The sequence below is a fragment of the Mercenaria mercenaria genome, chromosome 15 (assembly GCF_021730395.1).
Source record: "Mercenaria mercenaria strain notata chromosome 15, MADL_Memer_1, whole genome shotgun sequence".
In the NCBI taxonomy this organism is placed as follows: domain Eukaryota; kingdom Metazoa; phylum Mollusca; class Bivalvia; order Venerida; family Veneridae; genus Mercenaria; species Mercenaria mercenaria.
Genome location: NC_069375.1, coordinates 40,392,258 through 40,416,205, shown reverse-complemented (window position 1 = coordinate 40,416,205; position 23,948 = coordinate 40,392,258). Strand labels below are relative to the sequence as shown.

At 34.1% G+C, this 23,948-nt stretch overlaps 1 protein-coding gene across 1 annotated transcript in view; it reads left to right on the top strand.

Moving 5' to 3' along the window:
- The first annotated feature begins 1,004 nt into the window (after positions 1-1,004).
- The window catches only part of LOC123556537 (uncharacterized), a 41,460-nt gene continuing 18,516 nt past the window's right edge, over positions 1,005-23,948 (top strand). Inside the window, exons 1-12 of the mRNA XM_053524199.1 lie at positions 1,005-1,013; positions 2,032-2,257; positions 7,011-7,052; positions 7,571-7,609; positions 8,023-8,307; positions 13,493-13,744; positions 17,615-17,857; positions 18,384-18,620; positions 19,289-19,441; positions 20,120-20,290; positions 21,817-21,939; positions 22,567-22,683. Coding sequence (XP_053380174.1) covers positions 1,005-1,013; positions 2,032-2,257; positions 7,011-7,052; positions 7,571-7,609; positions 8,023-8,307; positions 13,493-13,744; positions 17,615-17,857; positions 18,384-18,620; positions 19,289-19,441; positions 20,120-20,290; positions 21,817-21,939; positions 22,567-22,683 — 1,897 coding nt within the window. The remainder of the gene's footprint in view (positions 1,014-2,031; positions 2,258-7,010; positions 7,053-7,570; positions 7,610-8,022; positions 8,308-13,492; positions 13,745-17,614; positions 17,858-18,383; positions 18,621-19,288; positions 19,442-20,119; positions 20,291-21,816; positions 21,940-22,566; positions 22,684-23,948) is intronic.

Below are 23,948 nucleotides of genomic sequence, written 5' to 3'. Positions count from 1 at the left end.
GAGGATAACTGTATATTCGTCCAGTTTTGATCATTGACATTCCTGCTGTGTATTAGTAACTTTTGTGAACAAGATTAGAATGTTACTTTTGCACATATACACATTGATTGGACCTCTCAACCAAATTTCATACCTTATTTTAGGGATTTTTAAGACAGTAGATTTTCAAAAGTTTGTTGAATGTGTTTTGATATTTAAGTGCATTGCAGTTCATGAATACCAAGTTAAAAATTAATAATGGCAACATTTCTAGGCCTTTATTGTAAGCCACTAGACTTCTGTAATGATAAATGTTTAATGTATTAAGGGGAATATACTCTTTTAGTTTTGTAATGTGGCATTCCTTGACCACCGTATCTTTTCTTATGCACTACTTTGTAAACAAACTAAATAATGTGTTTTAGCTCACATATGCCAAATGAAAAGCAAGACAGTGAACTTATTTCACATTCTTTCTTTAAATTAGAATCTGTAGGACATTGATAAATGTTTGGACAAAGTGAAGCACTATTATTTTCGCACCAAAAAGTCTTAATTGATGACTTTGAATGTACACAAGAAGTCTTATGTAATTCAACAATAACTTTCTTGTTTCAGTTTTTCTCATTTTTATTTTAGTGAGCAATCCTTTGTGTACTTATAACAGTTGAAACAGTATTCATTTCATTTACCAAAACCGTGTACTTTTTTGCAGGTAAATTTTATAATACCCCACCCACTTTTTTCTAATTTCAAAGTATGCGTCCCCTTAAATAAATTCAACTTTGAATTTTATTGTTTCTATAGAACAGAAGCTTCTCCCTGAGTTAGTCGACGGCAAATATGTGGAAGGAAGTATGAAAATCAACGAAAAAGTGGGCAATATAAAATTCCTGCAACAACAATCAGTTTTTACGAGCATTAGCTACCCAAAACTTTACAAAGGCGGCGTTTCATATACTTGGATTATCGACTTACCTCAAAACACATATGTGAAGCTGCTTTTCACACATATATCTTTTAATATGTACGAGGTGAGTTCGCTCAGGATCTACGACCTGAGTAAATATTCTTAATACATACTTGTTTTTATTCTCTATTAAGTTACCGTCAATATTTTTTCTATACGTCTGCATTTCATATTGGGTGAGTGACGTTATTTTAATGTGTAACGACGAGTTAATTTTTGTCAGTTTTGTCAATTTCATTTAGGTTGTTGAACAATTCATAATATATTTATTTGTTAAGTAGTAGTAGGTCATTGTACAGGGCTGATGTCCCTTAGGATGATATTGGTATACTAGGAGAGATATTAAAATCCTCGGGCCAATACCGTTCTGGTATGACGATATCGCCTTAAGGCACGCCAGCCATGTATTTAACCTTATTCCACTGTTTATTGAAAGCAAGATTAAAATACAAATGTATGTTGAACAGCATTGGTTCTTTATGTATTGCGCGGGAACGTCAACGTTGCTTGACTATATATTGTATTCACATACATACAGCGAGTATACATAATTGGATTAAATAAAGTAACATGAGGAGGATTTTATAACGCGCTCGTTTAAATATAAGTTGTCTCACTTCGAGGTACATCACATATTCATTAAATATTCTCTATATATCGTTCAACATAATATGCTTATTTTGCTCATTTTCATGTTTTAGTCTTTACAATTGAACTGAAATACACATATATTTGTATTTGACGGCTCTGTTCTTAATCTTTGGGACAGCATGGATTAAAAACCTCTCAAACGCTCGGGTTTTCATTTCACACTGTTTCTCAGGTAGGGAGAACCCCGACCTACACATTCCGGTATGATAAATCCTTATACTGAACAGGTAATACTGGGCATGTGTTAGTAAATCTGTTATATTATAATGGCTTAACAAAAGCTAATATTAATTGATCTCTTCAGTTGTTTTGTAAGATAGAGCTTTAACTCATCAACATTTATCCCTGCTATAAGTCTTTGATCTCTTATCATATTAAGAGTAGGCCAACATGTATCAATTCTATGTTGAACAATTTTTGTCATTGTACAGAAAGAAACAGATTCTACGATAAACAGCGGTTGTTATCACGACAAACTTGAGCTGAATAATGCCTATACACATGAAGATGGACTTAAAGTCGACCATACGTTTAATGGACTATTGTCCCTTGTTAAAAGCAGCGTAACGTATATGTCATTTACTTTTGCCTCTTGTCAACCAACGTCAAAAATCTTATCTCAAGGAGCTGGTTTTAAAGCAATTATAAACTCCTCAGGTAAGAATAACATTAAATCTTTATTCAATTTTACATACCCGGTACATTTTGCTTGAATGCTTCAAAATGTTGGTTATTAGCTAGAACTAGAAATAGATAATTAATATATTACATTGTTTGTAGCTGCATATTCGCTTTTTTTTCAGGAAATATGTGATATCATAACATTGCTGATCCTTGTAGATTGCCAAAATGGGATTATAACTTAGCCAAAAACTTTTGTTTGAAATAAATTTACTTTTGTTTTGGAGAATTCTCAATTTATGATAATCAATGCTTCAAGTCAACCATTTCAATTATTATTGTTGATGCTAATAAAGAAGTAACACTAATGTTTTAGTAACGTATTGTATAGGTCAAAATATAATGGAATATATTTTCAATATATGGTTAATTATTTGGCAAGAAGTATCTCATAAGAATTTAAATTTATATTAATTTTTTCTTGGATATTTACAGCGAAAGTTTACATATTATGAGGAGGCAAAATTGTTATTTACGTTACTTTTACTAACTTATACATTATTTAAGAACATTTTAATTTAGCTTCATTGGAAAGGAAATCTATATCATATTGTTCATATTCCATGTACAGTGGCATTGTCAAAAGCTACATTTATCCACTGTAGGTATTAATTATATAATAGATAAAACAAAAACCAGTAAAAAATGACGTGAATCACTGATGTTACAAAACAGTATGTCTTATTTGATAGTTGAACCGCGCCATGAGAAAATCAACATAGTGGCTTTGCGACCAGCATGGATCCAGACGCATCCGCGCAGTCTGGTCAGGATCCATGCTGTTAGATTTCAAAGCCTATTGCTATTAGAGAAACTGTTAGCGAGAACAGCATTAATCTTGACCAGACTGCGCGGATGCGCAGGCTGGTCTGCATACATGCTGGTCGCAAAGCCACTATGTTGGTTTTCTCATGGCGCGGCTCATTTTCTTTTTCTTATAATAAGTAAATGGAAATGGAAATGTTAAGAATATCCACATTAAGCAATATCTCATGTATCAGTGTAGGGATTTAAATGCTCTTTCTTAGCAATATAAACAATTAGATTAGTTACTACTATATATAAATTTTTTGAAATGTAGCATTAACTTGTTAATTATTTATTGTCATTTCTTGGTACATATCTATAAAACATGGATAAATAACAAAGTTTGCCTTTATCATGGCATTTTGATTTTTATAATGAATCGCTGTTTCCTTTTAAACTTGTGTATTTGAATCCTCAATAATTAACTGTTATTTCCACTTCTTTGAATGTTATTTACTGGCCGAGAGTCTGTTGAAATTCAGGTATCATTTGATCCAGTTAATTAATGATGAGTTTATGTGTATTATCTGAATTATAACGTCTACAACTATTTACATTTGTGATAATGTTTATTACTGAACACGCATAGACGTATTATTTCATGATGCACTGTTATCAGCCATTTGTGGCGTCTAAACGTCGGCGTCCATTTGGCGCGTCGACGTCATTTCCAAATTTTCATGTATCATTGTGTATTTAATTGTCAACTGAAGAATCTCATAAAGCGAAATATGTTTTGACAAAATTGTGTTGGTTTATGAATTTACAACATTATCTCTCTTAGCAATAAAACTTATAAACATGAAAATACACATCTGTAGGTTAGGAGCCAACATTTCAATGTGTCGTTCCATCAAACATGGCTGATACATATTTATATTTTTAAAAGAAGATGTTATAGCATTCGGAAATATAGATTTTTTTTTTCAATCAATGATTATATTTGAAAAAAAAATCACAAAAATCAAATTTTACCTAATGTTGTCTTCAGAATGTGTAACTTCAGGATTTTTGCATAAATACGTTAATTTTGCTCATTATAAGATATTTGTATATGTTATCGGGTCCTACTTTGCTAACTGCTTTGACGTTGTTGTAGAGTCTACCTGTACTAGATTATTTTCGAAGTGAAGCATTTGTCATTGATCTTAAGTACGCAAGTATATCCTGAAAATTTCATTTTATTCTTTGGTTGATGAAAGCAAAATTAATCTCATTTTCTATAGTGTAGAACTGTTGCAACGGGACACTTACAACACTGGTCAACTGCTCAATTTTACAAACATGGAGATCATAATCAATGAAAAATATATGATGCATATATTATTTTGATAATAAAATATGTCAAATAAGAAATATTAACGTACATTAAGCCTTACCTTGTATGTGACTAGTGTAAGACCTGTGTTAGTGTGTACTGTAAATCCATTACATTATAATTCCTCTAAAAAAGTAGTAAAAGGTTTTTTACTTAGATATGAAAACATATCAAACTTTAAAGAGTAAAAAATTCCATTTCACTTTTGAATTGAAGTACGCTTTGCGGAATTAAGTTCTTTTAACCTTTATAGATGTTCCCACGTGCTTCTCTGTTAAAAATGACCTGTCGAAAGAGATCATCAACAACTGCATTTTGCCAACTATGTATCTTACGTCTGTATCGCGGCTTAATATTCCATACTCGAACTCACCGGAAAAATGGAGAATACACGTGCGAAGGTTTTCTATACACCTGAAGATTATTTACTTTAATGTGAGATGTGACTCAGGTATACAATTCTTTTTTACTTTGTAACTCGTCACAGAGATTAAGAGACCGTATTAGGGACTTGAGAGTAACCTAACTACTTTTTATTGTTATCAAAACAAATGCCTCGGTATGCTTCGAAGAGCAGCGTCACTGTGTATTACTGAGTTTTAGGACCTGCCCAATACTAATCTCTCTCCACATATCCGTGTTCTTAGGTCCTCTTTTCCAGTCCATGACTTTAGGGGTTAATAAACTTGATACACATTTCTATCATAACATGATGGATTCCAGTGTACAACATTTGACATTCTATATTCCATATCAAGTTAAGGAGAAGTCAAAGTGGTAAACATTCTTTTTTACTTTCTTGTCCTGGTAGTGAACGTACAATTTTATTGAAGTATATATCACAGCGTTGCGATTCGCAGTGCATATAATCTGTCACCCTTTCTTCTAGGTAATGAGGGTCAAAAGGGTCGTTCATACTGCACTTCCTGTCTTGGCCATAACTTTACTACCCTTGATTTGATTTTTTTAGACTTAGTCCTGGTACTTGTCCCAACATCGAGGCGTGCAGTGCACGCACTCCGTTGACTTGTCCAGAGGGAATCAATCTGGTCTTAAACTATTGTACTCTTTGTTCGAACATAAATTTTGCATTCAGTACAAACATTATTCCCTTTATTTTGATGTAGGTAGGTTAAAATATATCTATTATCTGGCACACCTGTGGGAAATATCAAAAATGTTATACCTAGGTTAATATATCCGATGTTATTCTAATTTTGGAGATGTATTAATCAAAACCCTTGGCGTATGCAGTTTTGGACCCATTTGCACGATCAAGGTCATTCGGGCAAAATGCGTCTTCATAATTTTCTTTTCACATGCCATAATTTTTTTAAAGAAGATGATAGGCACTTAGACAACAACAGTTTATGAACATGTGTTGCGGTTCTTCCAGTAATGAATTTTAATTGCCGCTAGTAAATATTTCTGATTTTTGATAATGTGATATTGTAAAGGTGTGAGTGCAAGATAAGAATTATGTCAAATATTTTCAGGTTCAACGTTTTCCGTTACCGATCGATTCTCCGGAGGAAACTCATATTGCAATCTAAAAATGATACCAAAGCATGTTTATTCGGATTCGGACACGCTGGATATAGATTTCAATAAAGGTTCCATCACAAGAGACCCCCTTCGCATATCTGCAAGAGAAGGTTTTCACGCCGTCTATAATACAAATTATGAAACGATGACTCACTTGATAGATTCATTTGGCACAAATTTTCAAGGTATTCTTGCAGTTGTATACTTTTTGCTTTTATATATGAACACTGTTGCTGGATAGAAATGATGTCTATTGTAAGCTGAATTGTGCATCTACAATAACTCTTGTTGTGATTAGGATTTAAGAAGACCTTCCCAGTGGTGTTTTTGCCACTGACCGTTCCAAGGCGGTGCCCCACTGTGTTCCTTTGTTTGTTCGTTTTGTCCTCTTGTGTAGGCTTTGTGTGTGTGCGAGTGTATGTGTGTGTGTTCTTTTGTTTGTTCGTTTTGTCCTCGTGTGTTGGCTTTGTGTGTGTGCACGTGTATGTGTGTGTGTGTTTGTGGTGTGCACGTCTGCGTGCTGTAGGTTTCTTTTTGGGGAGGCTGCGATTTTGGTACGTGGCATTCCCTGTTTGATATTTGTCTTTGTTTTTATAGTATTAAAACGGAATCTTTAATAATGACGGTTTGACAATGTATCAAATAGCGTTTTCTAAAGTGCTGCGAATACGAAGTTATGCTTCTTCTAGAGTGATGAATTATTGGTCTTGCTATATATAAAACAGTTCCATCCAGTGATTGAATCCTGCTTTTATTTTGTTTGCCTCGGGTTTAGCGCCTTTTTAAAACAGTATTTCAGTATTTTGATACTTAATATGTATTAATTTATGTAGCAACGGGCAGTTTAGCTAACCAGTTCTGTAGCAGTACAAACCTGGAATCTTTTCATTAAAGCCGAACAATTCGAGAGACATTTCAAGATCATGGCATGGATCATGCAATACAAAATACAAAAATAAATAAATAAATAAATAAATAAGTGAAACTGAAATGTGCACATAAGAATTTTAAAGATAATTACAGGTAAAATAAGGTAATATTTTCTTTCTTTTTTTTCAGTTGTATATCAGTTGTACAGGCTTGATCTCTATGGATACGGAGGTAAACAGTTTTGTAGAAATATTACTAGTATATTATACTTGATCCAGCCTTTTGTGTCCAAAATAAATGGTGTCCTATTAGAAAATAAAAAAGAAAACCGTATATAAAATGACAAATTAGAGGCGTTGCATTGTTTTATTTTTAACCTGGTGTTTTTGTAATAATCTTATGTTACGGAATTCTGTTACAATAACAAGAAATTTACAGACATAACCGTGAAGCTTTCATAATAAAACTTTCATTGCTTACTGATTTTTATATACATCATTTATTATATTTTAATCTGCTGATGATTTTGTTTTCTTTATATCCTCAAAGGTATTTTTTAATACGGACACATAATTATATGGGTTTCTGTTAAAATGTTGTCATAAATTATTGAAGGCCAACTTCTCGAAAAAGTTGAGGACTGTTAGAAGCTAATGTGTCTTTAAGAACACGATAGATGAATATTTTTCGTAATTGCTGTTATGGTTAATGTATATTATATATTCATATTGATTACATTTTCTATTAAGCTCTCAGCTGGCGTAATGCAACACTACTGGCATACAAAGGTAAGCAAGAATTTTGAATTTTTCAGGTTATTAATACTTCTTTGCTCATTACTGATCATGACACAGAACATGTATATGATAAAAATGTTGCGTTTGAATTACTCAATGCTTCAGTGGTCGTCTTGTACTGAATCTACATTTTCATTAAATATAGAACAACAACGATTGTCTCTCAGAGTATCGGGTAAAAACATGACACGCCCTTAAACACAGTTTAGTGTGTCAAAAAGATTTCAGATATGTGAACTATGTCTTCTAGCATGCAAATTTGAAGCCAATAACGCCTTTTGTGTTTTATGTCTTTCCTTTGTGCATTGAAGATTACACGTCACGCGTAACGAAATCAGTTGTTGATAAAAAAGAGTAGAGTGACTTTCAGAATATTTTGTCATGTTCCTTTTTCTCGTTTATAGGTTGTTCAAAGACCTTTGGCAAATGTTACAGTGTATTTTACCGATTTGGCATACGATGGACAACAGCAGGGGACGAATGCTGGATCAGACAACAAAGACTTGTTTCTATCCATTATTCTCTAGAGCAACAGTTACTTAAATATATGTTAAGAAACTTCAGATATGTTGATATGGGTGTATATGATATAGACACGGCGTTTTCCAAGACATCTCCCCCAGATCCTTTTTTTCATGCACACATAGGTGAGGATAGGTGTTTAACATGCGTAGCATTTATTCAGTCCAGTAAGTCCTTATATAAAATCTATGTTTTAATCTGCACAGGAATTACAGATTAGTCCCAATGTGAGATAGGTGTTTAATGCGTGACATTAAATTCATTCAGTAAGTCCTTATGTAAAATCTATGTTTTAACCTGCACAGGAATTACAGATTAGTCCACACATAGGTGAGGATAGGTGTTTAACATGCGTAGCATTTATTCAGTCCAGTAAGTCCTTATATAAAATCTATGTTTTAATCTGCACAGGAATTACAGATTAGTCCCAAGTTGAATGTCTTTTGATGACCTGAAAATAATACATTCTAAGTTATCTTAAAAAGAGAAAAAAACACTCTTTCATACATACTATTGAACATTATTTAAGGTTAATTTATGAGCTCGCCGGATTTGCTTTATCATACATGACTTAATGATTTTTATAGGTTTGGTCCGTATTAGGAAATCTACTGGTGCGCAATTTCATGTATGGGAAGATGGGTCACCGGTCACATTTACAGCATGGTTTGTATATTTGACGGTAGAATTCTACACGTTTTCTGCATTTTCTACTATGTAAAACACCCCCACCCCATTTTTCTGTATTTTGCATATATTTATAATGTACTTGTTGTTGAATTTTTGAAGCAACCCGTCTACAATATTTTTCCGTTAGAGCTTCTTTTTGTTGTGGACCTACTTTGGGATGCATGGCTCTATAGCTGTGTTTTGGGTGCTCTTTGCGTCTTGAAAATCTACCCCTACCTTTTATTTTTGATATACCCTAATTTGTCAATACTTCAGGAAGGATACATTGAAAAAATCCAGCCATAATGTTTAGAAAATTGCCAACGACTTCAAAGAACCCTCATTTCTAGGCTGATTTTCTAACCTTTTAAATGTTTTACATGTCAGTATATTTATATTTGTGTTCAATATGACTTGAATGTTTACACATGGACGACTGTATGTCGGATATAGGTGTCATTCAGAGTACATGAAGACATGATTACAAAAGCACTGAAGTACTAAAGTAATACAGTCACAATACAAAACACATTTGTTCGTGTTTAGTAATGTCACATTTATTTTTAATTTCATGCCAGTGGCATAATCATTTTGGTAAAAATGAAACATTTTGATTTTACTTTTAGATTTCAGAAAAAAGCGGAAGCCATGAATAACATGTAAAGACTATTCATTTATTATATATATGTATTCGTGTTCATCACAAATTTCTAGAAATACCCAGAATGTTACAAACGTGTTGACAGAAACGTTTTCATACTTTTTCAAGCTTTTAAAACCAGTATTTGTAACGTTTCAGGTGTATACCTTTAAATACAGAATTAGTATTTACAGCGTCTTTTTTTTTGTAACTATTATTATCATACCAGATTTATATATCGCCCTTTTCATGATAAACACTTTCAAAGGCGCTTTACTTAGCGCAAAGGCAGCAACCTAGGGTGCCAAATTCATCCTCTACTAGTACAGGCACAGAACGATCTGACCAAAGGGACAGAGTGACACAAAGCTCCCAGAACAGAGAGAGAGAAATCCTTTTAGATACATGCCTGCCTAGCTCTGTACATGCGAATAGACAGTCTGGGTCTTTAACGTGTATAACACCGATACACGCGGAGCCGTCTATCGTGGAAAAAACCAATACTGGCCTCTTAGTTAGGAGGGAGACACCTAAGATCATCTTAGAAATTTCCAGTGCCTAGACCGGGGTTCGAATCCATTACCTCTAGATTGAGAGGTTACTACTAGACCCCCAGGATAGCAACTATCTTTTATACTTTTTCAGGAACACTGGTGAGCCATCTTCGGCCGGCGACTGTACCCGAATGAGTTTCCACCTTGCACACAAGAATGATACTTGGGAGGCTGAAAGCTGTAGTGAGGGGCAAGCAAACTATTTTATTTGCGAAGAACCTATAACAAATAAATTATTAAGTAAGTCTTTTCATCGTCCGTGTCAACTGATATCCCGTGAACAACAGAGCATCTTTTGGGGTTTGTAGGTCTAAAGAGACACTGATTAAATTTTTTGTTTGTTTTGTTTGTTTTGGGTTTAACGCCGTTTTTCAACAGTATTTCAGTCATGTAACGGCGGGCAGTTAACCTAACCAGTGTTCCTGGATTCTGTACCAGTACAAACCTGTTCTCCGCAAGTAAATGCCAACTTCCCCACATGAATCAGAGGTGGAGGACTGCTGATTTGATGATTTCAGACACAATGTCGTTTATCAAATAGTCACGGAGAACATGCGCCTAGCCCAAGGATCGAACTCGCGACCCCGCGATCCGTAGACCGACGCTCTTACCTACTGAGCTAAGCGGGCGGGTCACTGATTAAAAGTCAAATACATTTGTAATGTTAAAATCATATGAAACAGCTGTCCAAATAATTATCCTTAAATACATGGTTAGAAAACTGTGATGAAGTCATACAATTAGAACAATAAAGGGAGGTAATCTAAAACACATGGATTCAGTAGAACTTTCTGCTAAATAATCACTACCAAAACCTTTTGAGATATTAGAGAAAACTATCAAAAATTAGAATTTAAACGAGAATATTTATTATCGTAACTAAAATTTTGGGAGAGACGTATTATAAACAAAGGTATTATTGGCTTTTAAATATCCATTGTATTTGCTTTAATATTGTAAACGTAACGACATCTGCATCATGTATTAAGGAGTTATGAATGAAAAACAAGGATTTTTGTTTCTATTTTTATACAAGTTTTAAAGTTTTAAAATGTAGTTCCGTGTGCTGTCAGTTTTTAATTTAGTAAACTCCTCCGTCACCATGAATAATAGGTAACATTTTTGAAAATAATGCCGGATTATATTTTCACCACGTTACTCACTATTTAAGGACGTATGCTAGAATTCGGTTTAAATTTTTCCCAATATTATTTGGATATTGGACAGTCATCTAACAAACAAAAAATTGCAATAAAAATCATAGAACACCGGTATTGATAAAGACTTACCTGCACTTGAAAACATCATTTTCTCCAATAATGTGTAAATATCTAAATATTTTATTAAATTGGTGTAGAAGTGTGCACAACAATGGCTATATATAGTTATGTTTAAACCACACTTTGTTTTCACAGTGTAAGATGTTTATTTATTTGAGCCGTGTCATGAGAAAACCAACATAGTGGCTTTGCGACCAGCATGGTTCCAGACCAGCCTGCACATCCGCGCAGTCTGGTCAGCCTGTACGAAATTTTACAGCTGTTAAAGACCTTTATTTTTGTTCAAAATAACAGTCATGCTTATTCCAAATTTACACCTGTAGATTTTATATAACAACATTTATTTTACAGCTGTAGATTTCAATTTACAGCTGTCAAACAACTGTAAAACAGTCCGAAATATGCAAATGAGCTGTAGCTCATTCTGTAAAAAAAGTTACAGCTGTAAAAATGAAAAAAAGTTACAGCTGTAAAAATGCCCAAAAGTTACAGCTGTAGAAATATTATAGGTGTTGAAAAAGAGGGCATTATTTTAAGGGACGAAAGTAGAGGTGCAAAAAGTTTTAGGATGAATTGCAATTCTCTAGATAAGGTAGCAGTTACTATGAAAATGGCAAAATAAATGATCTAGTACGTAAAGTATATGTGGTATGATTACAGTAAAGCAACAGCAAAATTCAAAAATAGGATACAAAGTAGAACATATGCAGATCTTGTTTATAAAACTTTCTTTGTCAGTCATGAAAACATATGACAATCTTGTAATTATTTCTTTTAAACTTATCAGCTTCCAGTACAGAGTAAATAGTTAATGTATGCACTTATACGTGTCCTTTTACAAATATAATAGATAATTAAACATCTGTACTTACTCTATACCGCTTTAAATTCCAAAATTTTACAATGTGATGTCTGTGTGAATTTCAGTTATACCCCGCCAAAATGCATTAAAGATGTCTGACATTATACTCACGTTTCCCTCCAAAAATGTTACAGCTGTAATTTTGAGACATGACCATTTTACAGCTGTAACTTTCAACAGTAAAATTTTTACAGCTGTAAATTGAGACCTTCATATTTTACACCTGAAAATTTCAACTGTATTTCTGACCATTTTTCCACTTACAGGTCTTTTACAGTTGTAATTTCAAAATACAGGTCTTTTACAGACGTTTTACAGCTGTAAAACAGGTCCTTTTTTCGTACAGGAGGATCCATGTTGTTCGCTTTCAAAGCCTATTGGAATTAGTGAAACTGTTAGCGAACAGCATGAATCCTGACCAGACTGCGCAGATGCGCAGGCTGGTCTGGATCCATGCTGGTCGCAAAGCCACTATGTTGGTTTTCCCATGGCACGGCTCATTTATGTTTTAAAACTTTACTGAAAATAGATTGATCGACTAAGTTAGCAGACGAAATTATGAAAACATTATTTCAGAGAGGGCCAAAAATTGTTCTGTGTCACCTTGTACTGTAGCTGTATTATAACTGTAGAATCAGAATGATTTTCATAAAGTTCATGTGGGAGCCTTAAAGACTCATCGCAGCCTGGTAACCTACTTTTACCTCCCACTTGTACTTCGTGAAAATCATGCCGATCATACTGGTATATTACAGTGACAGGTGGAGAATTTAGGTCCTCCCTGAATTAATGTGCTTCCACAACTTCATCTGCAAACGTGTTCTGTCAATCTGTTTTCAATATAATTCTAAAAACATAGATAAATAACTATTATTCACTGTAGAAACAAAAAGTGGTCTTAACTCATCTTAATACATCAAATGCTGTAAAGAATATGAGCCTATACCTATTGAATGAGAAAACCAACATAGTGGCTTTGCGACCAGCATGGATCCAGACCAGCCTGCGCGCAGTCTAGTCAGGATCCATGCTGTTCGCTAATGGTTTCTCTAATTGCAATAGGCTCTGAAAGCGAACAGTATGGATCCTGACCAGACTGCGCGGATACGCAGGCTGGTCTGATCCATGCTGGTCGCAAAGCCACTATGTTGGTTTTCTCATGGCGCGGCTCAATTATATTTTTTTTATCTAGCATAGCTCCGTTTCAACTCGGCTTTCCCGTCGTGTTACATCCACACTTCGTTTACAAAAAGGTAGCAACGTTTTACTTTCCTATTTTTTACGATTATTCATGCAGTGATTTTTTCATTTGTAAGATAACGAAGGCAATATACACATCCATTACAGATTTGTCTGACAGCTTTCTGCCACATTTATACAACGGTACTCTGAACTATACGGTAGATGGAATACCTTGCCAACGCTGGGAAGATACATATCCACACCATCATGGTTATATTATAAGAGAATACGTGTTCCAAGATGATAGTTTGATGCTTACAAAGAATTACTGTCGCGACCCGGAAGTAAACGGCTACATATGGTGTTTTACATTGGACCCTAAAGAACGTTGGCAAAAGTGTTCTCAACCAACAAAAGGTGAAATCTCTTGTCGTTTTTAGCTCGACTATTCATAGAATAGTGAGCTATTGCACTCGCCCATGCGTCGGCGTCCGCGTCGGCGTCGGCGTCGGCGTCGGCGTCCGCGTCCCGATTTTGGTTAAGGTTTTGTATGTAAGCTGGTATCTCAGTAACCACTTGTGGGAATGGATTGAAACTTCACACTCTTATTAACTGTGATGAACTGATCTACATTGCACAGGTTCCATAACTCTATTTTGCTTTTTTACAAAATTATGCCCCTTTTTCGACTTAGAAATTTTTGGTTAAGGTTTTGTATGTAAGCTGGTATCTCAGTACTTACTAATGGGAATGGATTGAAACTTCACATACTTGTTCACTATCATGATCTGACATGCACTAAGCAAGTCCCATAACTCTACTCTCTTTTTTTTCAAAATTATGCCCCTTTTTTGACTTAGCAGTTTTTTGTTAAATTTTTGTATGTAATCTGATATCTCAGTATCCACTAATTGGAATGGATTGAAACTTCACACACTTGTTCACTGTCATGATCTAACATGCACTGTGAAGGTCCCATAACTCTACTTGGCATTTTTACAAAATTATGCCCCTTTGACACAGCGCTTTTGAACGTTTATTTTATAGATGAAAAGAGCGCTATAACAATCAGGTAAATAATAATAATAATAATAATAATATCTAAAAAGTATTTTTGTTGTCGAACGATTTGGAGACCAGCCGCTTTAAAGAAAAAGAAGTATAGAAATAAGACTTACACTTTTAAAAGGAAATACTTAACCCTTACCATGCTGGACACGATTTGTTCTTCCTTTGCGATCGGTGTAGATCATGATCAGTCTGCACGGATGTGCAGACTGATCATCATCTGCACTGTCTGCCATTCAGCCAGTAACTTTTTGGTATGCACCCTTTTCATAGTACTGTCCAAATTGAAAGATTGACAAGTTTATTATTGTAATTTAGCATGGTAAGGATTAAGCTTCTTATATCGTGCCTAAATAGAAATATCATATTTGCGTGACTTGAATAGGTACTGCTGACAAATACTGCTACCATAGTATATTTTAACTATAAATATATAAAATCAACATTAAATAACAATAACTTAATCAATATCTCAATTTAAGAAAAGCAGACTTAACTAAATTATAATTTTAGAATAAATAAGTTTTTTTCGTGAAATTTGGGCCAAGATCTTTACTCAGTAAATATTTACGGAACAACTCTATTAACGACGTGAATTCTAACTTTGTACTGTCATAAGTGTAAAAATCGTAAAAACAAAGTTGCTGAAAGAAAGGGAAAAGACTATATAAAGACAGAAGAAAGTGAAATAAATATATTAAAACGCAAAAACCATAAAACCATAAAAATACCTATCACTTGTAGTAAGTGGGGTAACATATTTTTATGACCCGGCTTGAAACAACACTGAACGGATACTGTTTACCCTTAGGCAGTATTGTAATACACAATAAAAGTAAAAGGGTAATTTTAAGATATTTGTTACAATTAATTTATTTTATGCTTGATGTGATTGTGTGCAATCTTGGGACTAAAACAAATAATAGATATCGCAATTTTTTAAACGAATGATTTAAGAATGTACCAAAAACATGCATTAATCTAAGAATACAGAATAATATATACAAAGGAGATTCGGAAAGAAGCAGAATTATCAGTTCATCAAGGCTATCTTCCAAATTAAAGTTTGGTCATATTATGAATAATAGAAAATGATTTTTTTTGTTTCAAAATTATTTGAAAAATCCCCTATGAAGAAAAAAAGATGACCGCGTTGGAGATCGGACCCGGACCGCCGCGGTAATAAAAAAAGTCACCAGCGGCAAAAAATAATATAGGTAATATAGGTATCTGGAAATTAATTATCGCTATATTTCTTAAGAATGCTTTGAAACTCAATTACTGACACTATATTTTACGGAAACACATGAGAATTAGTTGCTTTAAGTATCTTTTTGCGATGAAAATTAAAAGCATTTGTATACTTTATAAATGCGAATTGAACAATTAATCCTCCATAGCGTTATTTTAAACGACAGCAGATCTAGGTTTCGGCGTTTCTGAGTTCAACAATTAATTTGTTTTAATTTGTCTTATTACAATCTCTTTTTTGTCAATGTGAAGTTGCCTACAATTTATAGGCTTTGAGCTATAACAACTTGAACCGACAAAGTCAGGCTAGCAGACGACAATATTTTCCTAACAGCTTCCGAGTACTTACGGATAACGGCGGAAAAAGCCGGATTTTTTAAGAAATGTTCACTGTACACACTAAAATGCAAAAAGGACCAAACAAACCATTATCAAATTTAAAACAAATTACACATAACGAAAATTGAATAATTTTTCTACATTTTTAGGGGTATCGAATTTTTGATTATTTGCGGAAAATATCTCATTTTATCTGTTATATTTGAAAAAGTCAATTTTTTTAACCCGTTTCCTACAGAGTCTATATGAACTGAGGTGGGTCTATTTAAAGTAAAAAAGGACCAACCAAATATTAAAATATTTTTTTAAAATAAATATTCATAATATCCGGAATAAATTAAACTTTAATTTGTGGGGTATCGAATTTTTGATTTCCAAATAGAACTTTTTCTATTTAAGTTTAAGTGATTTTTCCCTTCTTTGTTTATATAGGCAAATTTATCGATTTTCCGATAGATCGATGTTACTAAAAGTTGGTAATGACTAAATAAAAGTCTGAATATGTGTTCAGGTTAGACAGGCGCCTGCAATCGCATTTACATCGAGAGTATAAACATAGCCAATCATGCTAGCCATAAAACGGTTGGATTCAGTTCTGTTATATTTTCTGGTCTTTTGAAATCATGGACTTCATTCAATGGGTATAGGTGATAGTGTTGATTTTAAGTCGGTGCTCTGGATCACGATGGATGCTCTGAATAGACTAGCTTGGTTGTGTTTAATGCTTCCAAGAGACCTATTACAGAATGTATTGACGAAAATGCCTTTGAATGGAGTCTTATGAATAATGTTAACCCTTATAACACTGGACACGATATTAATTCTGCCTTTACGACCAGTGTAGATCATTATTAGCCTGCACATCCGTACAGTCTGATAAAGATCTGCTGCACGATTCACCATTCAGCCAGTATCGATCGTTTTGGTAAGCATCCCTTTTAACAGTTAATGGTACAGTCCAAATTGGAAGATGGACTAGTTCATTATAGGAATTTAGCAGGGTAAAGGTTTGAACGAAACGTAGCATTATTGTAAAAAGGACTATCCAAGAAACATGAAATATATTATATGTTCACTATTGTTCACTACAGGGTTTCATAATTAAGCAAATTGTTATTGACACATTATTTCATAAAGGGAACTATCAATAATAAAAAAGAAGCTTTGCTTAGTACTAGGAAACATTAAGTAACCAAGGACAGACTTCATTTCATAAAATTAAAAATAAAAATAAAAAAAAAACGAAAAGAAACTTCACATAGTACGGCATTCAAGAAAATGTTACCTGGTGTTATGTAAAAATTTGTTGTCAGGAAAGAAATTATTTCATATAGAGAACAACCATACCATATATTCTACGTCATTAAAGGTTAGTTGCCTTATGTTGGGTAACTTTGATATTCAGGTACAAACATTAGTTCATTCAAACCAAACGATACATGGTACGGTTTCAGGTATAGCTGTATAGTGATGGGTAACATTTTGTATTCAGGTACATTATTCATAAAGAGGACTACCAAACGATGTATAGTACGGTTTCAAGAATAGCTGTATCGTGTTGGGTAACATTTTGGTATCCATAATTTATAATACGGGATTGGGTTATTGTTAATTTTTGTATTTTCCTAGTGTTGGATAATATTTTTCCGAATCGTTATATTGGGCGACTGAGCAAAACAAATTCTGGTAGAACTTGCCAACGCTGGGACAGTCAAGAACCTCATCCCCAAAATGCCGGCAAATCTAACTCCTCATTTCCGGATGCCACAGTGCATGATGCCGAAAATTATTGCAGAGATCCGACAGAAGAGGGTACGCTATTCTGCTACACCACCGACCCAGACAGAGAGTGGGAGCCTTGTAACTATAAAGGTAAACAAACCAAGACTCATATGTGTATACAAACGACCCTTCGGGCAAAGGTTGTGAGCCTAGATATTCTACACAGATCAAAACATTTAAAACTGATTTTTGTCAGATGTGCAGTTATGTCGTTTTCAATATATTCATTTGCTAAAGATATTTCGTCTCTTAAAGTACTTGTGAATAAAATCATATGAGCTGTGCCATGAGAAAACCAACATAGTGGGTTTGCGACCAGCATGGATCCAGACCAGCCTGCGCAACCGCGCAGTCTGGTCAGGATCCATGCTGTTCGCTTTTACAGCCTATTGCCATTAGAGAAACTGTTAGCGAACAGCATGGATCCTGACCAGACTGTGCGGATGCGGAGGCTGGTCTGGATCCATGCTGGTCGCAAAGCCACTATGCTGGTTTTCCCATGGCGCGGCTCATTTTTAGTTATCATGTTGCGTTTACCTTCCACTTTTATGGAAAAGAAAAATATTGACCGTTCGGAATGTACGCCTTTTAATTCTATACTTACATCTATTTCCAGATACAGCTGCCGATCGTTGTTATGCTACCATTTCGAGTTATCTAGGACAATGGAGTCAAACTCAATCTGGAAAAGAATGTCAACATTGGGCAACACATAACACTCTTTCAAACTCACAGTTTCCCGACGGTTCGGTCACTGAAGCAAAGAATTACTGCCGTGATCCATATAAAGAAGGCTTCTTATGGTGTTTTACTACCGACTCTGTTGTGGCGTCAGAACCTTGTGTCTTTAACTGTAAGCAGACTTTGAGTCCTGAAATTTTGTTAGATATTTAGTATGTCATTATATTAGTTTCTTCACGCTGCCATGTAAATTTGGCAAGCTTTTTGATACTTTAACGTCACGAAAATATTATTGAATGTCCGTCACTCTTGGAGCGATGTAACAATAGTTTCATTTTAAAAGTTCTTTGATGTTTTACTCTTTCGGTATTTTGTGCGTTTCGAAGTCAGAACAAGTGAACGTACATAATAAGCGAGCGTGACATATGGTCAACTTAAAGATACTTTATGCATATTTTAGTTATATAGATAAGTACTAGCTTGTGGTGTAAAATTCTACATCAGCGGTTCCCAGCCGTGATGAAATAATACCCGGAGGGCCGCTTAGGGTCTTCATCAATCTTCAAAGCTAGAAAACTCACCTTATCACAAAAGTAGGATGATGTGGCACAAACAACTCCCATCCCGAACTCACAAGTCACAAACTTTGATATTGGCAGCGTTTACCAAGTTTTGATTTCGTTGAAAGTTGCTTAATGAGAATCAATCAAAGAGTTAATGAAAATGTGATAAACAGCTTGTACAAGTTTTGGTTTCATTGAAATTTACTTCTAGAGAAGAAATAAAAGTCAATGAGAAGGTGATGACATTTTGTTTTAAAGAGTATTCGTCTTTATGTAGATAAGTTCATGGACAAAGATAATGCGACCAGTAGGGAATATGACGAGGAAATGTTTGAATGTGCAAATGGTGACAACGTTCCCTTGCGATATTTATGCAATGGAAAACAGAACTGCATGGACTTCTCGGACGAAACGAATTGTTTCAGGACAGGTAAAGTTACTTACAAGACCATTTTAAATATACAAAAGACATTTTAACCAAACAAAAAGACCTTTCAGGATAAATAACACCAGGTAGAAAGTATTGCCATTTTTCTGTGTGCAAACTATTGTTCTATTACATGTGTGACATTTCCTTTAGACTGAATTTTGCTAATAACAATTATTGCTCGTCCAAGTTTGTAACATGTGCTTTATTTAAAAAGATTGCACAAGTGCAATAGTGTAATGATTAAAAGCATAATTTTGTAGAAAGTAAAATAGAATAATGTGCCAAAAGACAAAATATAAAAGCGCTGTTACAAGTATTGCAGTAAGGAAATGATGAGAAATCCAATGGCAAGTATATTTAAATGCCATTTTCATTAATGTTTTATCAATTAAAACATTTTTTGTAATGCATCTACTGCTTTTCGGTAATAATTTTCTTGTTATGTTAAAATTTAAAACATGGTTTATAGGTAGCTTCTTTTCTCCTACATTATGCACTACATCCACCCGTACTTGGATTCAGTGTTGTTAAACATTCAGTAAGACTACTTACTTCCAGATAACATTCTCAGTTTAGATATATGTACTTTACTTTTGACCGAGGCAACTTAAAACATATTTTACGTTTCATGGTGTTCTTTAAATTCCGTAGGTCATTAAAAAATGTTTTCACTTTTAGTACACGAGCTTCTTGTAAACAAGACAACGCCCAATGATCTAGCTGGGCCTTGGAAAAATAGTTCACTGTTCCAATGCACAAACAAGGAGTGGATATCAATGATTGCCCGCTGTGACGGAGTGATAGATTGCTTAGATGCGACGGACGAGGTTAATTGCTCTGTAACCAAAGGTATCACATCTTGAAATACCTAATCTGAACGAATACGTTTTTATCACATATTTGACATTGTGGGAGTGAAATAAAGTCATTACATAAAATTGATAATACACTAGTGTGATAAAGCTCTGAAGCTCTGACGTCGACGTCGTTTACAGTATAGGAGACGTTGGTCAAATTGATTTGTTTATAATAGTTAAAGAAAGCAGATTATTTATGCTTCGGCAGGAAAAGCTAAAATATGATAAAAAGAATATTACATTTGTGACTTTTCAAATTAAATTGATTAAACGCGTTTAATAAAATTGATAAAATGCTAGGCTCTTTATTATGTTATTCAACTCGTTTAATAGATTTGATATGAAAAGGCACTAATTTAATATCCTCTAGCTATATATTAATAATTATTTTGCTCTTGTTTAAATATTTAAGTATGTTTTATTTGTTGAACATGCATTTTCAGAAACTACATAGATGTAAATCGAATTTTATTTCATATGCATACTATTATGCAATTTATTTTGTTAATTTCTCATTTGATCTTTTGAGTTTTGTACATTTGCCGTAAACGTATACACGACATTAATACATTTTAGGGTGTCTTTAGGAGAGCTTGTTGCGATAAAGTTCAAGCAAACCATTACATATTATGCCAGTTATCTTAATAACATTTCTATGACCTATCATGTGTCGGTGCGACGTTAAATCCAACCAAAAAAAAAATAACGTTTCTCCTAAATAAGAGCAAACGTATGCAAAATTTTCTTAAAGTCCCCGTCCATATGGGCTAGATCGGAAGGAAATTGGTTATTTGGCGGAATTTTGGCTAAGTTTCACACATAATCATCAATGCAGATAAATCAACGTTTTCCATATGAAGTGCAAATAAACTGCTAGGTGTCTTATTTTTACTTTAAGTTTGTTCTTCTTGTATTTCATTGTAATTCTTCCGAATGTTATGTACTATATGAATTATATATTTCTGTCGTTACGTTACGGCGCGCATGCTCTATGACCAACGTCAATTGCTAGTTTACATTACGTACTATAGTGATGTTTTCTGGTCCTATTTTAACCGGATTTTCAATTTTGACCAGGATATAAACAATGCTTTGACTTTCTCCATAGTGCACCTGTCAATATTTTGCCCGCCCAGGGGGGCGGCGGGCTGACCCAGGGGAATTTGACATTTCAAAAATTTTGTTGTCTAAATCCCCACCCTAGAGACAACCTGTTTTGTCTAAATCCCACCCTAGAGCCTGGTTGGTACATCAAATGTTTGTCAAATTCCCGCCTGTCGGGAATGCTCTTCTGTCTAAAGTCCCGTGTATGCCCGCCGCTCCCACGGGCGGGCAAAATATTGACAGGTGCATAACTGTTATGTACTATATGAATTGTTTCTATCTAAAGACTATACCATAAAACTACACTGCATTCCATATAACAATGTATGCATTATCTTTTGAATGACCACAAATGTTTTACATGCAGTGTAAAGCCGTTTATTGTTTAATATAAATCTATCTTTTTGTCTGAAGGGATGGAAGTTGATTCACCATGCTCTGTGGAGCAGTTTGCTTGTGGGGACAAGATGTGTATACATATTAGTCAAATGTGCGATTTTTTTGTTGACTGTGTGGATGCTTCAGACGAAAACTGTGGTAACATTAATCGCTTCTATTTTCTAATTGTGCTGTGTTTGGCATGTCAATAACGTTGTTGCCAATTCGCGTTTTCAATGTTTGTCTGTAAACTTACATTGAGTTCCAAACACAAGTGCAAAATATATTGTCAAATTACGAATTACTGTTTACAAAAATAATATTTCCAACGTATCCTTTTATATATTTTTGTATGGTCGAAACAATCATTTGGTATAATTGTTTGGCGTTTACTTCACGCTATTTGCCATTATGCTCCTCTGCTTATAACACGTAATTTGAAAATAAACAAACTTAACAATAAATTGTTGTTTTTAATGAAAGTCTTTATGGTACTGCAAACAACAACAACAACAACAACAACAACACCAACACCACCAAGACAAAAAAGAATTAAAAAAAATCATGGAAAAGCAATTATGCTTTGTTGTAACTGTAGCTTTATACTGTTTGAGAATCAGATGCACAACTTCGAAATAAATTTTTAATAGCAACAAGATGATAACTGACTGTTTCCTTTTAGTAGAATAATAAACGGCAGCGTATACCTGTATTGTTCCTGTTAATCAATTTGCTGAAACAAGTGATTTTTTCCAGAACATGCAAGCTTTAAAATGTATATTTCAGATTATCCAGAATGTTCAGCACAAGAATTTCGTTGCAGCAATGGGCAGTGTATACCAAATGAGAAAAGGTGCGATGGTTATGAACAGTGTATTGATGGAACAGATGAAAACAGCTGTGGTAAGATTAGCAAAGTTAACAATGCATGTTCTCAGGCAATTTTTGTGTAAAATTATGCGACTCACATAATTCTGCAAACGTGAAAAAGCTCTGAAACTTATATGCCGTGTTAGTAATGAAGAAAATAACCAAAATTAAGATGAGATATTGTTACTTACAGTTCGGTTTAATTACACTGTTGTTGTCTTTTCCACTTTGCCTTTTAAATCATAATATATTTTATTTTTTGTTCTTTTTTATCTTTATGTAATTTGAAGATGCGCAAGTGACACGATGTTCATCGATATTGTTTTTCTATTTGATCTAGCGTTCTGCTTTCATCTCATTTTTAGATATAAATGCTTTGCTATTTTAAAGTAAGATGACAATCCAATTTCTTTGAAAGTTTTGTAGTTGGTATTTTTATTTAAACACATACGGAAAGTTTTCAATTGTAAATGATGAAGGACCCAATGAAAACCAAGAAGCACACGCGCACTTTAAGGTACGGTCGTGCATAATCAAATTGGATCACTTCCTCACTTTAAAGTGTTCTATATCCATAGCAGGATAACTGATTGGAAATGAAGCGATTCGTAGTTTACCTGTGACTCAAGGTTTGCAGTGATCGAAAGCGAGAGGAAATGCAATTAAATCACATTAAGAACTTATTGATTTTAGCTGGTTCTTGTGTTTCTCGAAAATAACGAGTTATTTACATGGCTCCCCCCTCTGCCCCTCGTCTCCCCCTCGGTGCTGAACTTGCGTGAACAAAAGTCAGAACATGTTATTCTATTTAGTTTTGAACAACATTTGAACGAAATTTAGGTCTCCTCATTCCACTGTAATGAATGGTCAAATTGGCCAGTGCAGGTATATAACCCGCTGACATGCAATGAAGGTTTCGTGTCGAGGAACAAAAATAAAAAACCTATCAATTTGTCACTGATTTAAAGATCTTAAGAGTGAACAATTAGTTCTGATGTATCAGAAAGGTATGCAGGAACATATTGTGTAAGACATGTCTTGTTTATTTATAATATGATTTTAATATTTCAGAGCAAAGTATTTGGTTTACATGCCTATAATCAAGAATGGAACTCTGACATTTTAGTTAAACTGTTTTGATATGCCTAATGGCATTTTACTCCAGTGGACAAAGGATGTGTTATTAACACTATCTTCCTCCACCTTCACAAAGCAGTTGACACCTGAAAATATAATATACGTTATGCTTAAATATTTCAGAGCTTCATATTTTATAATCAAGAACTTTTACATACTTC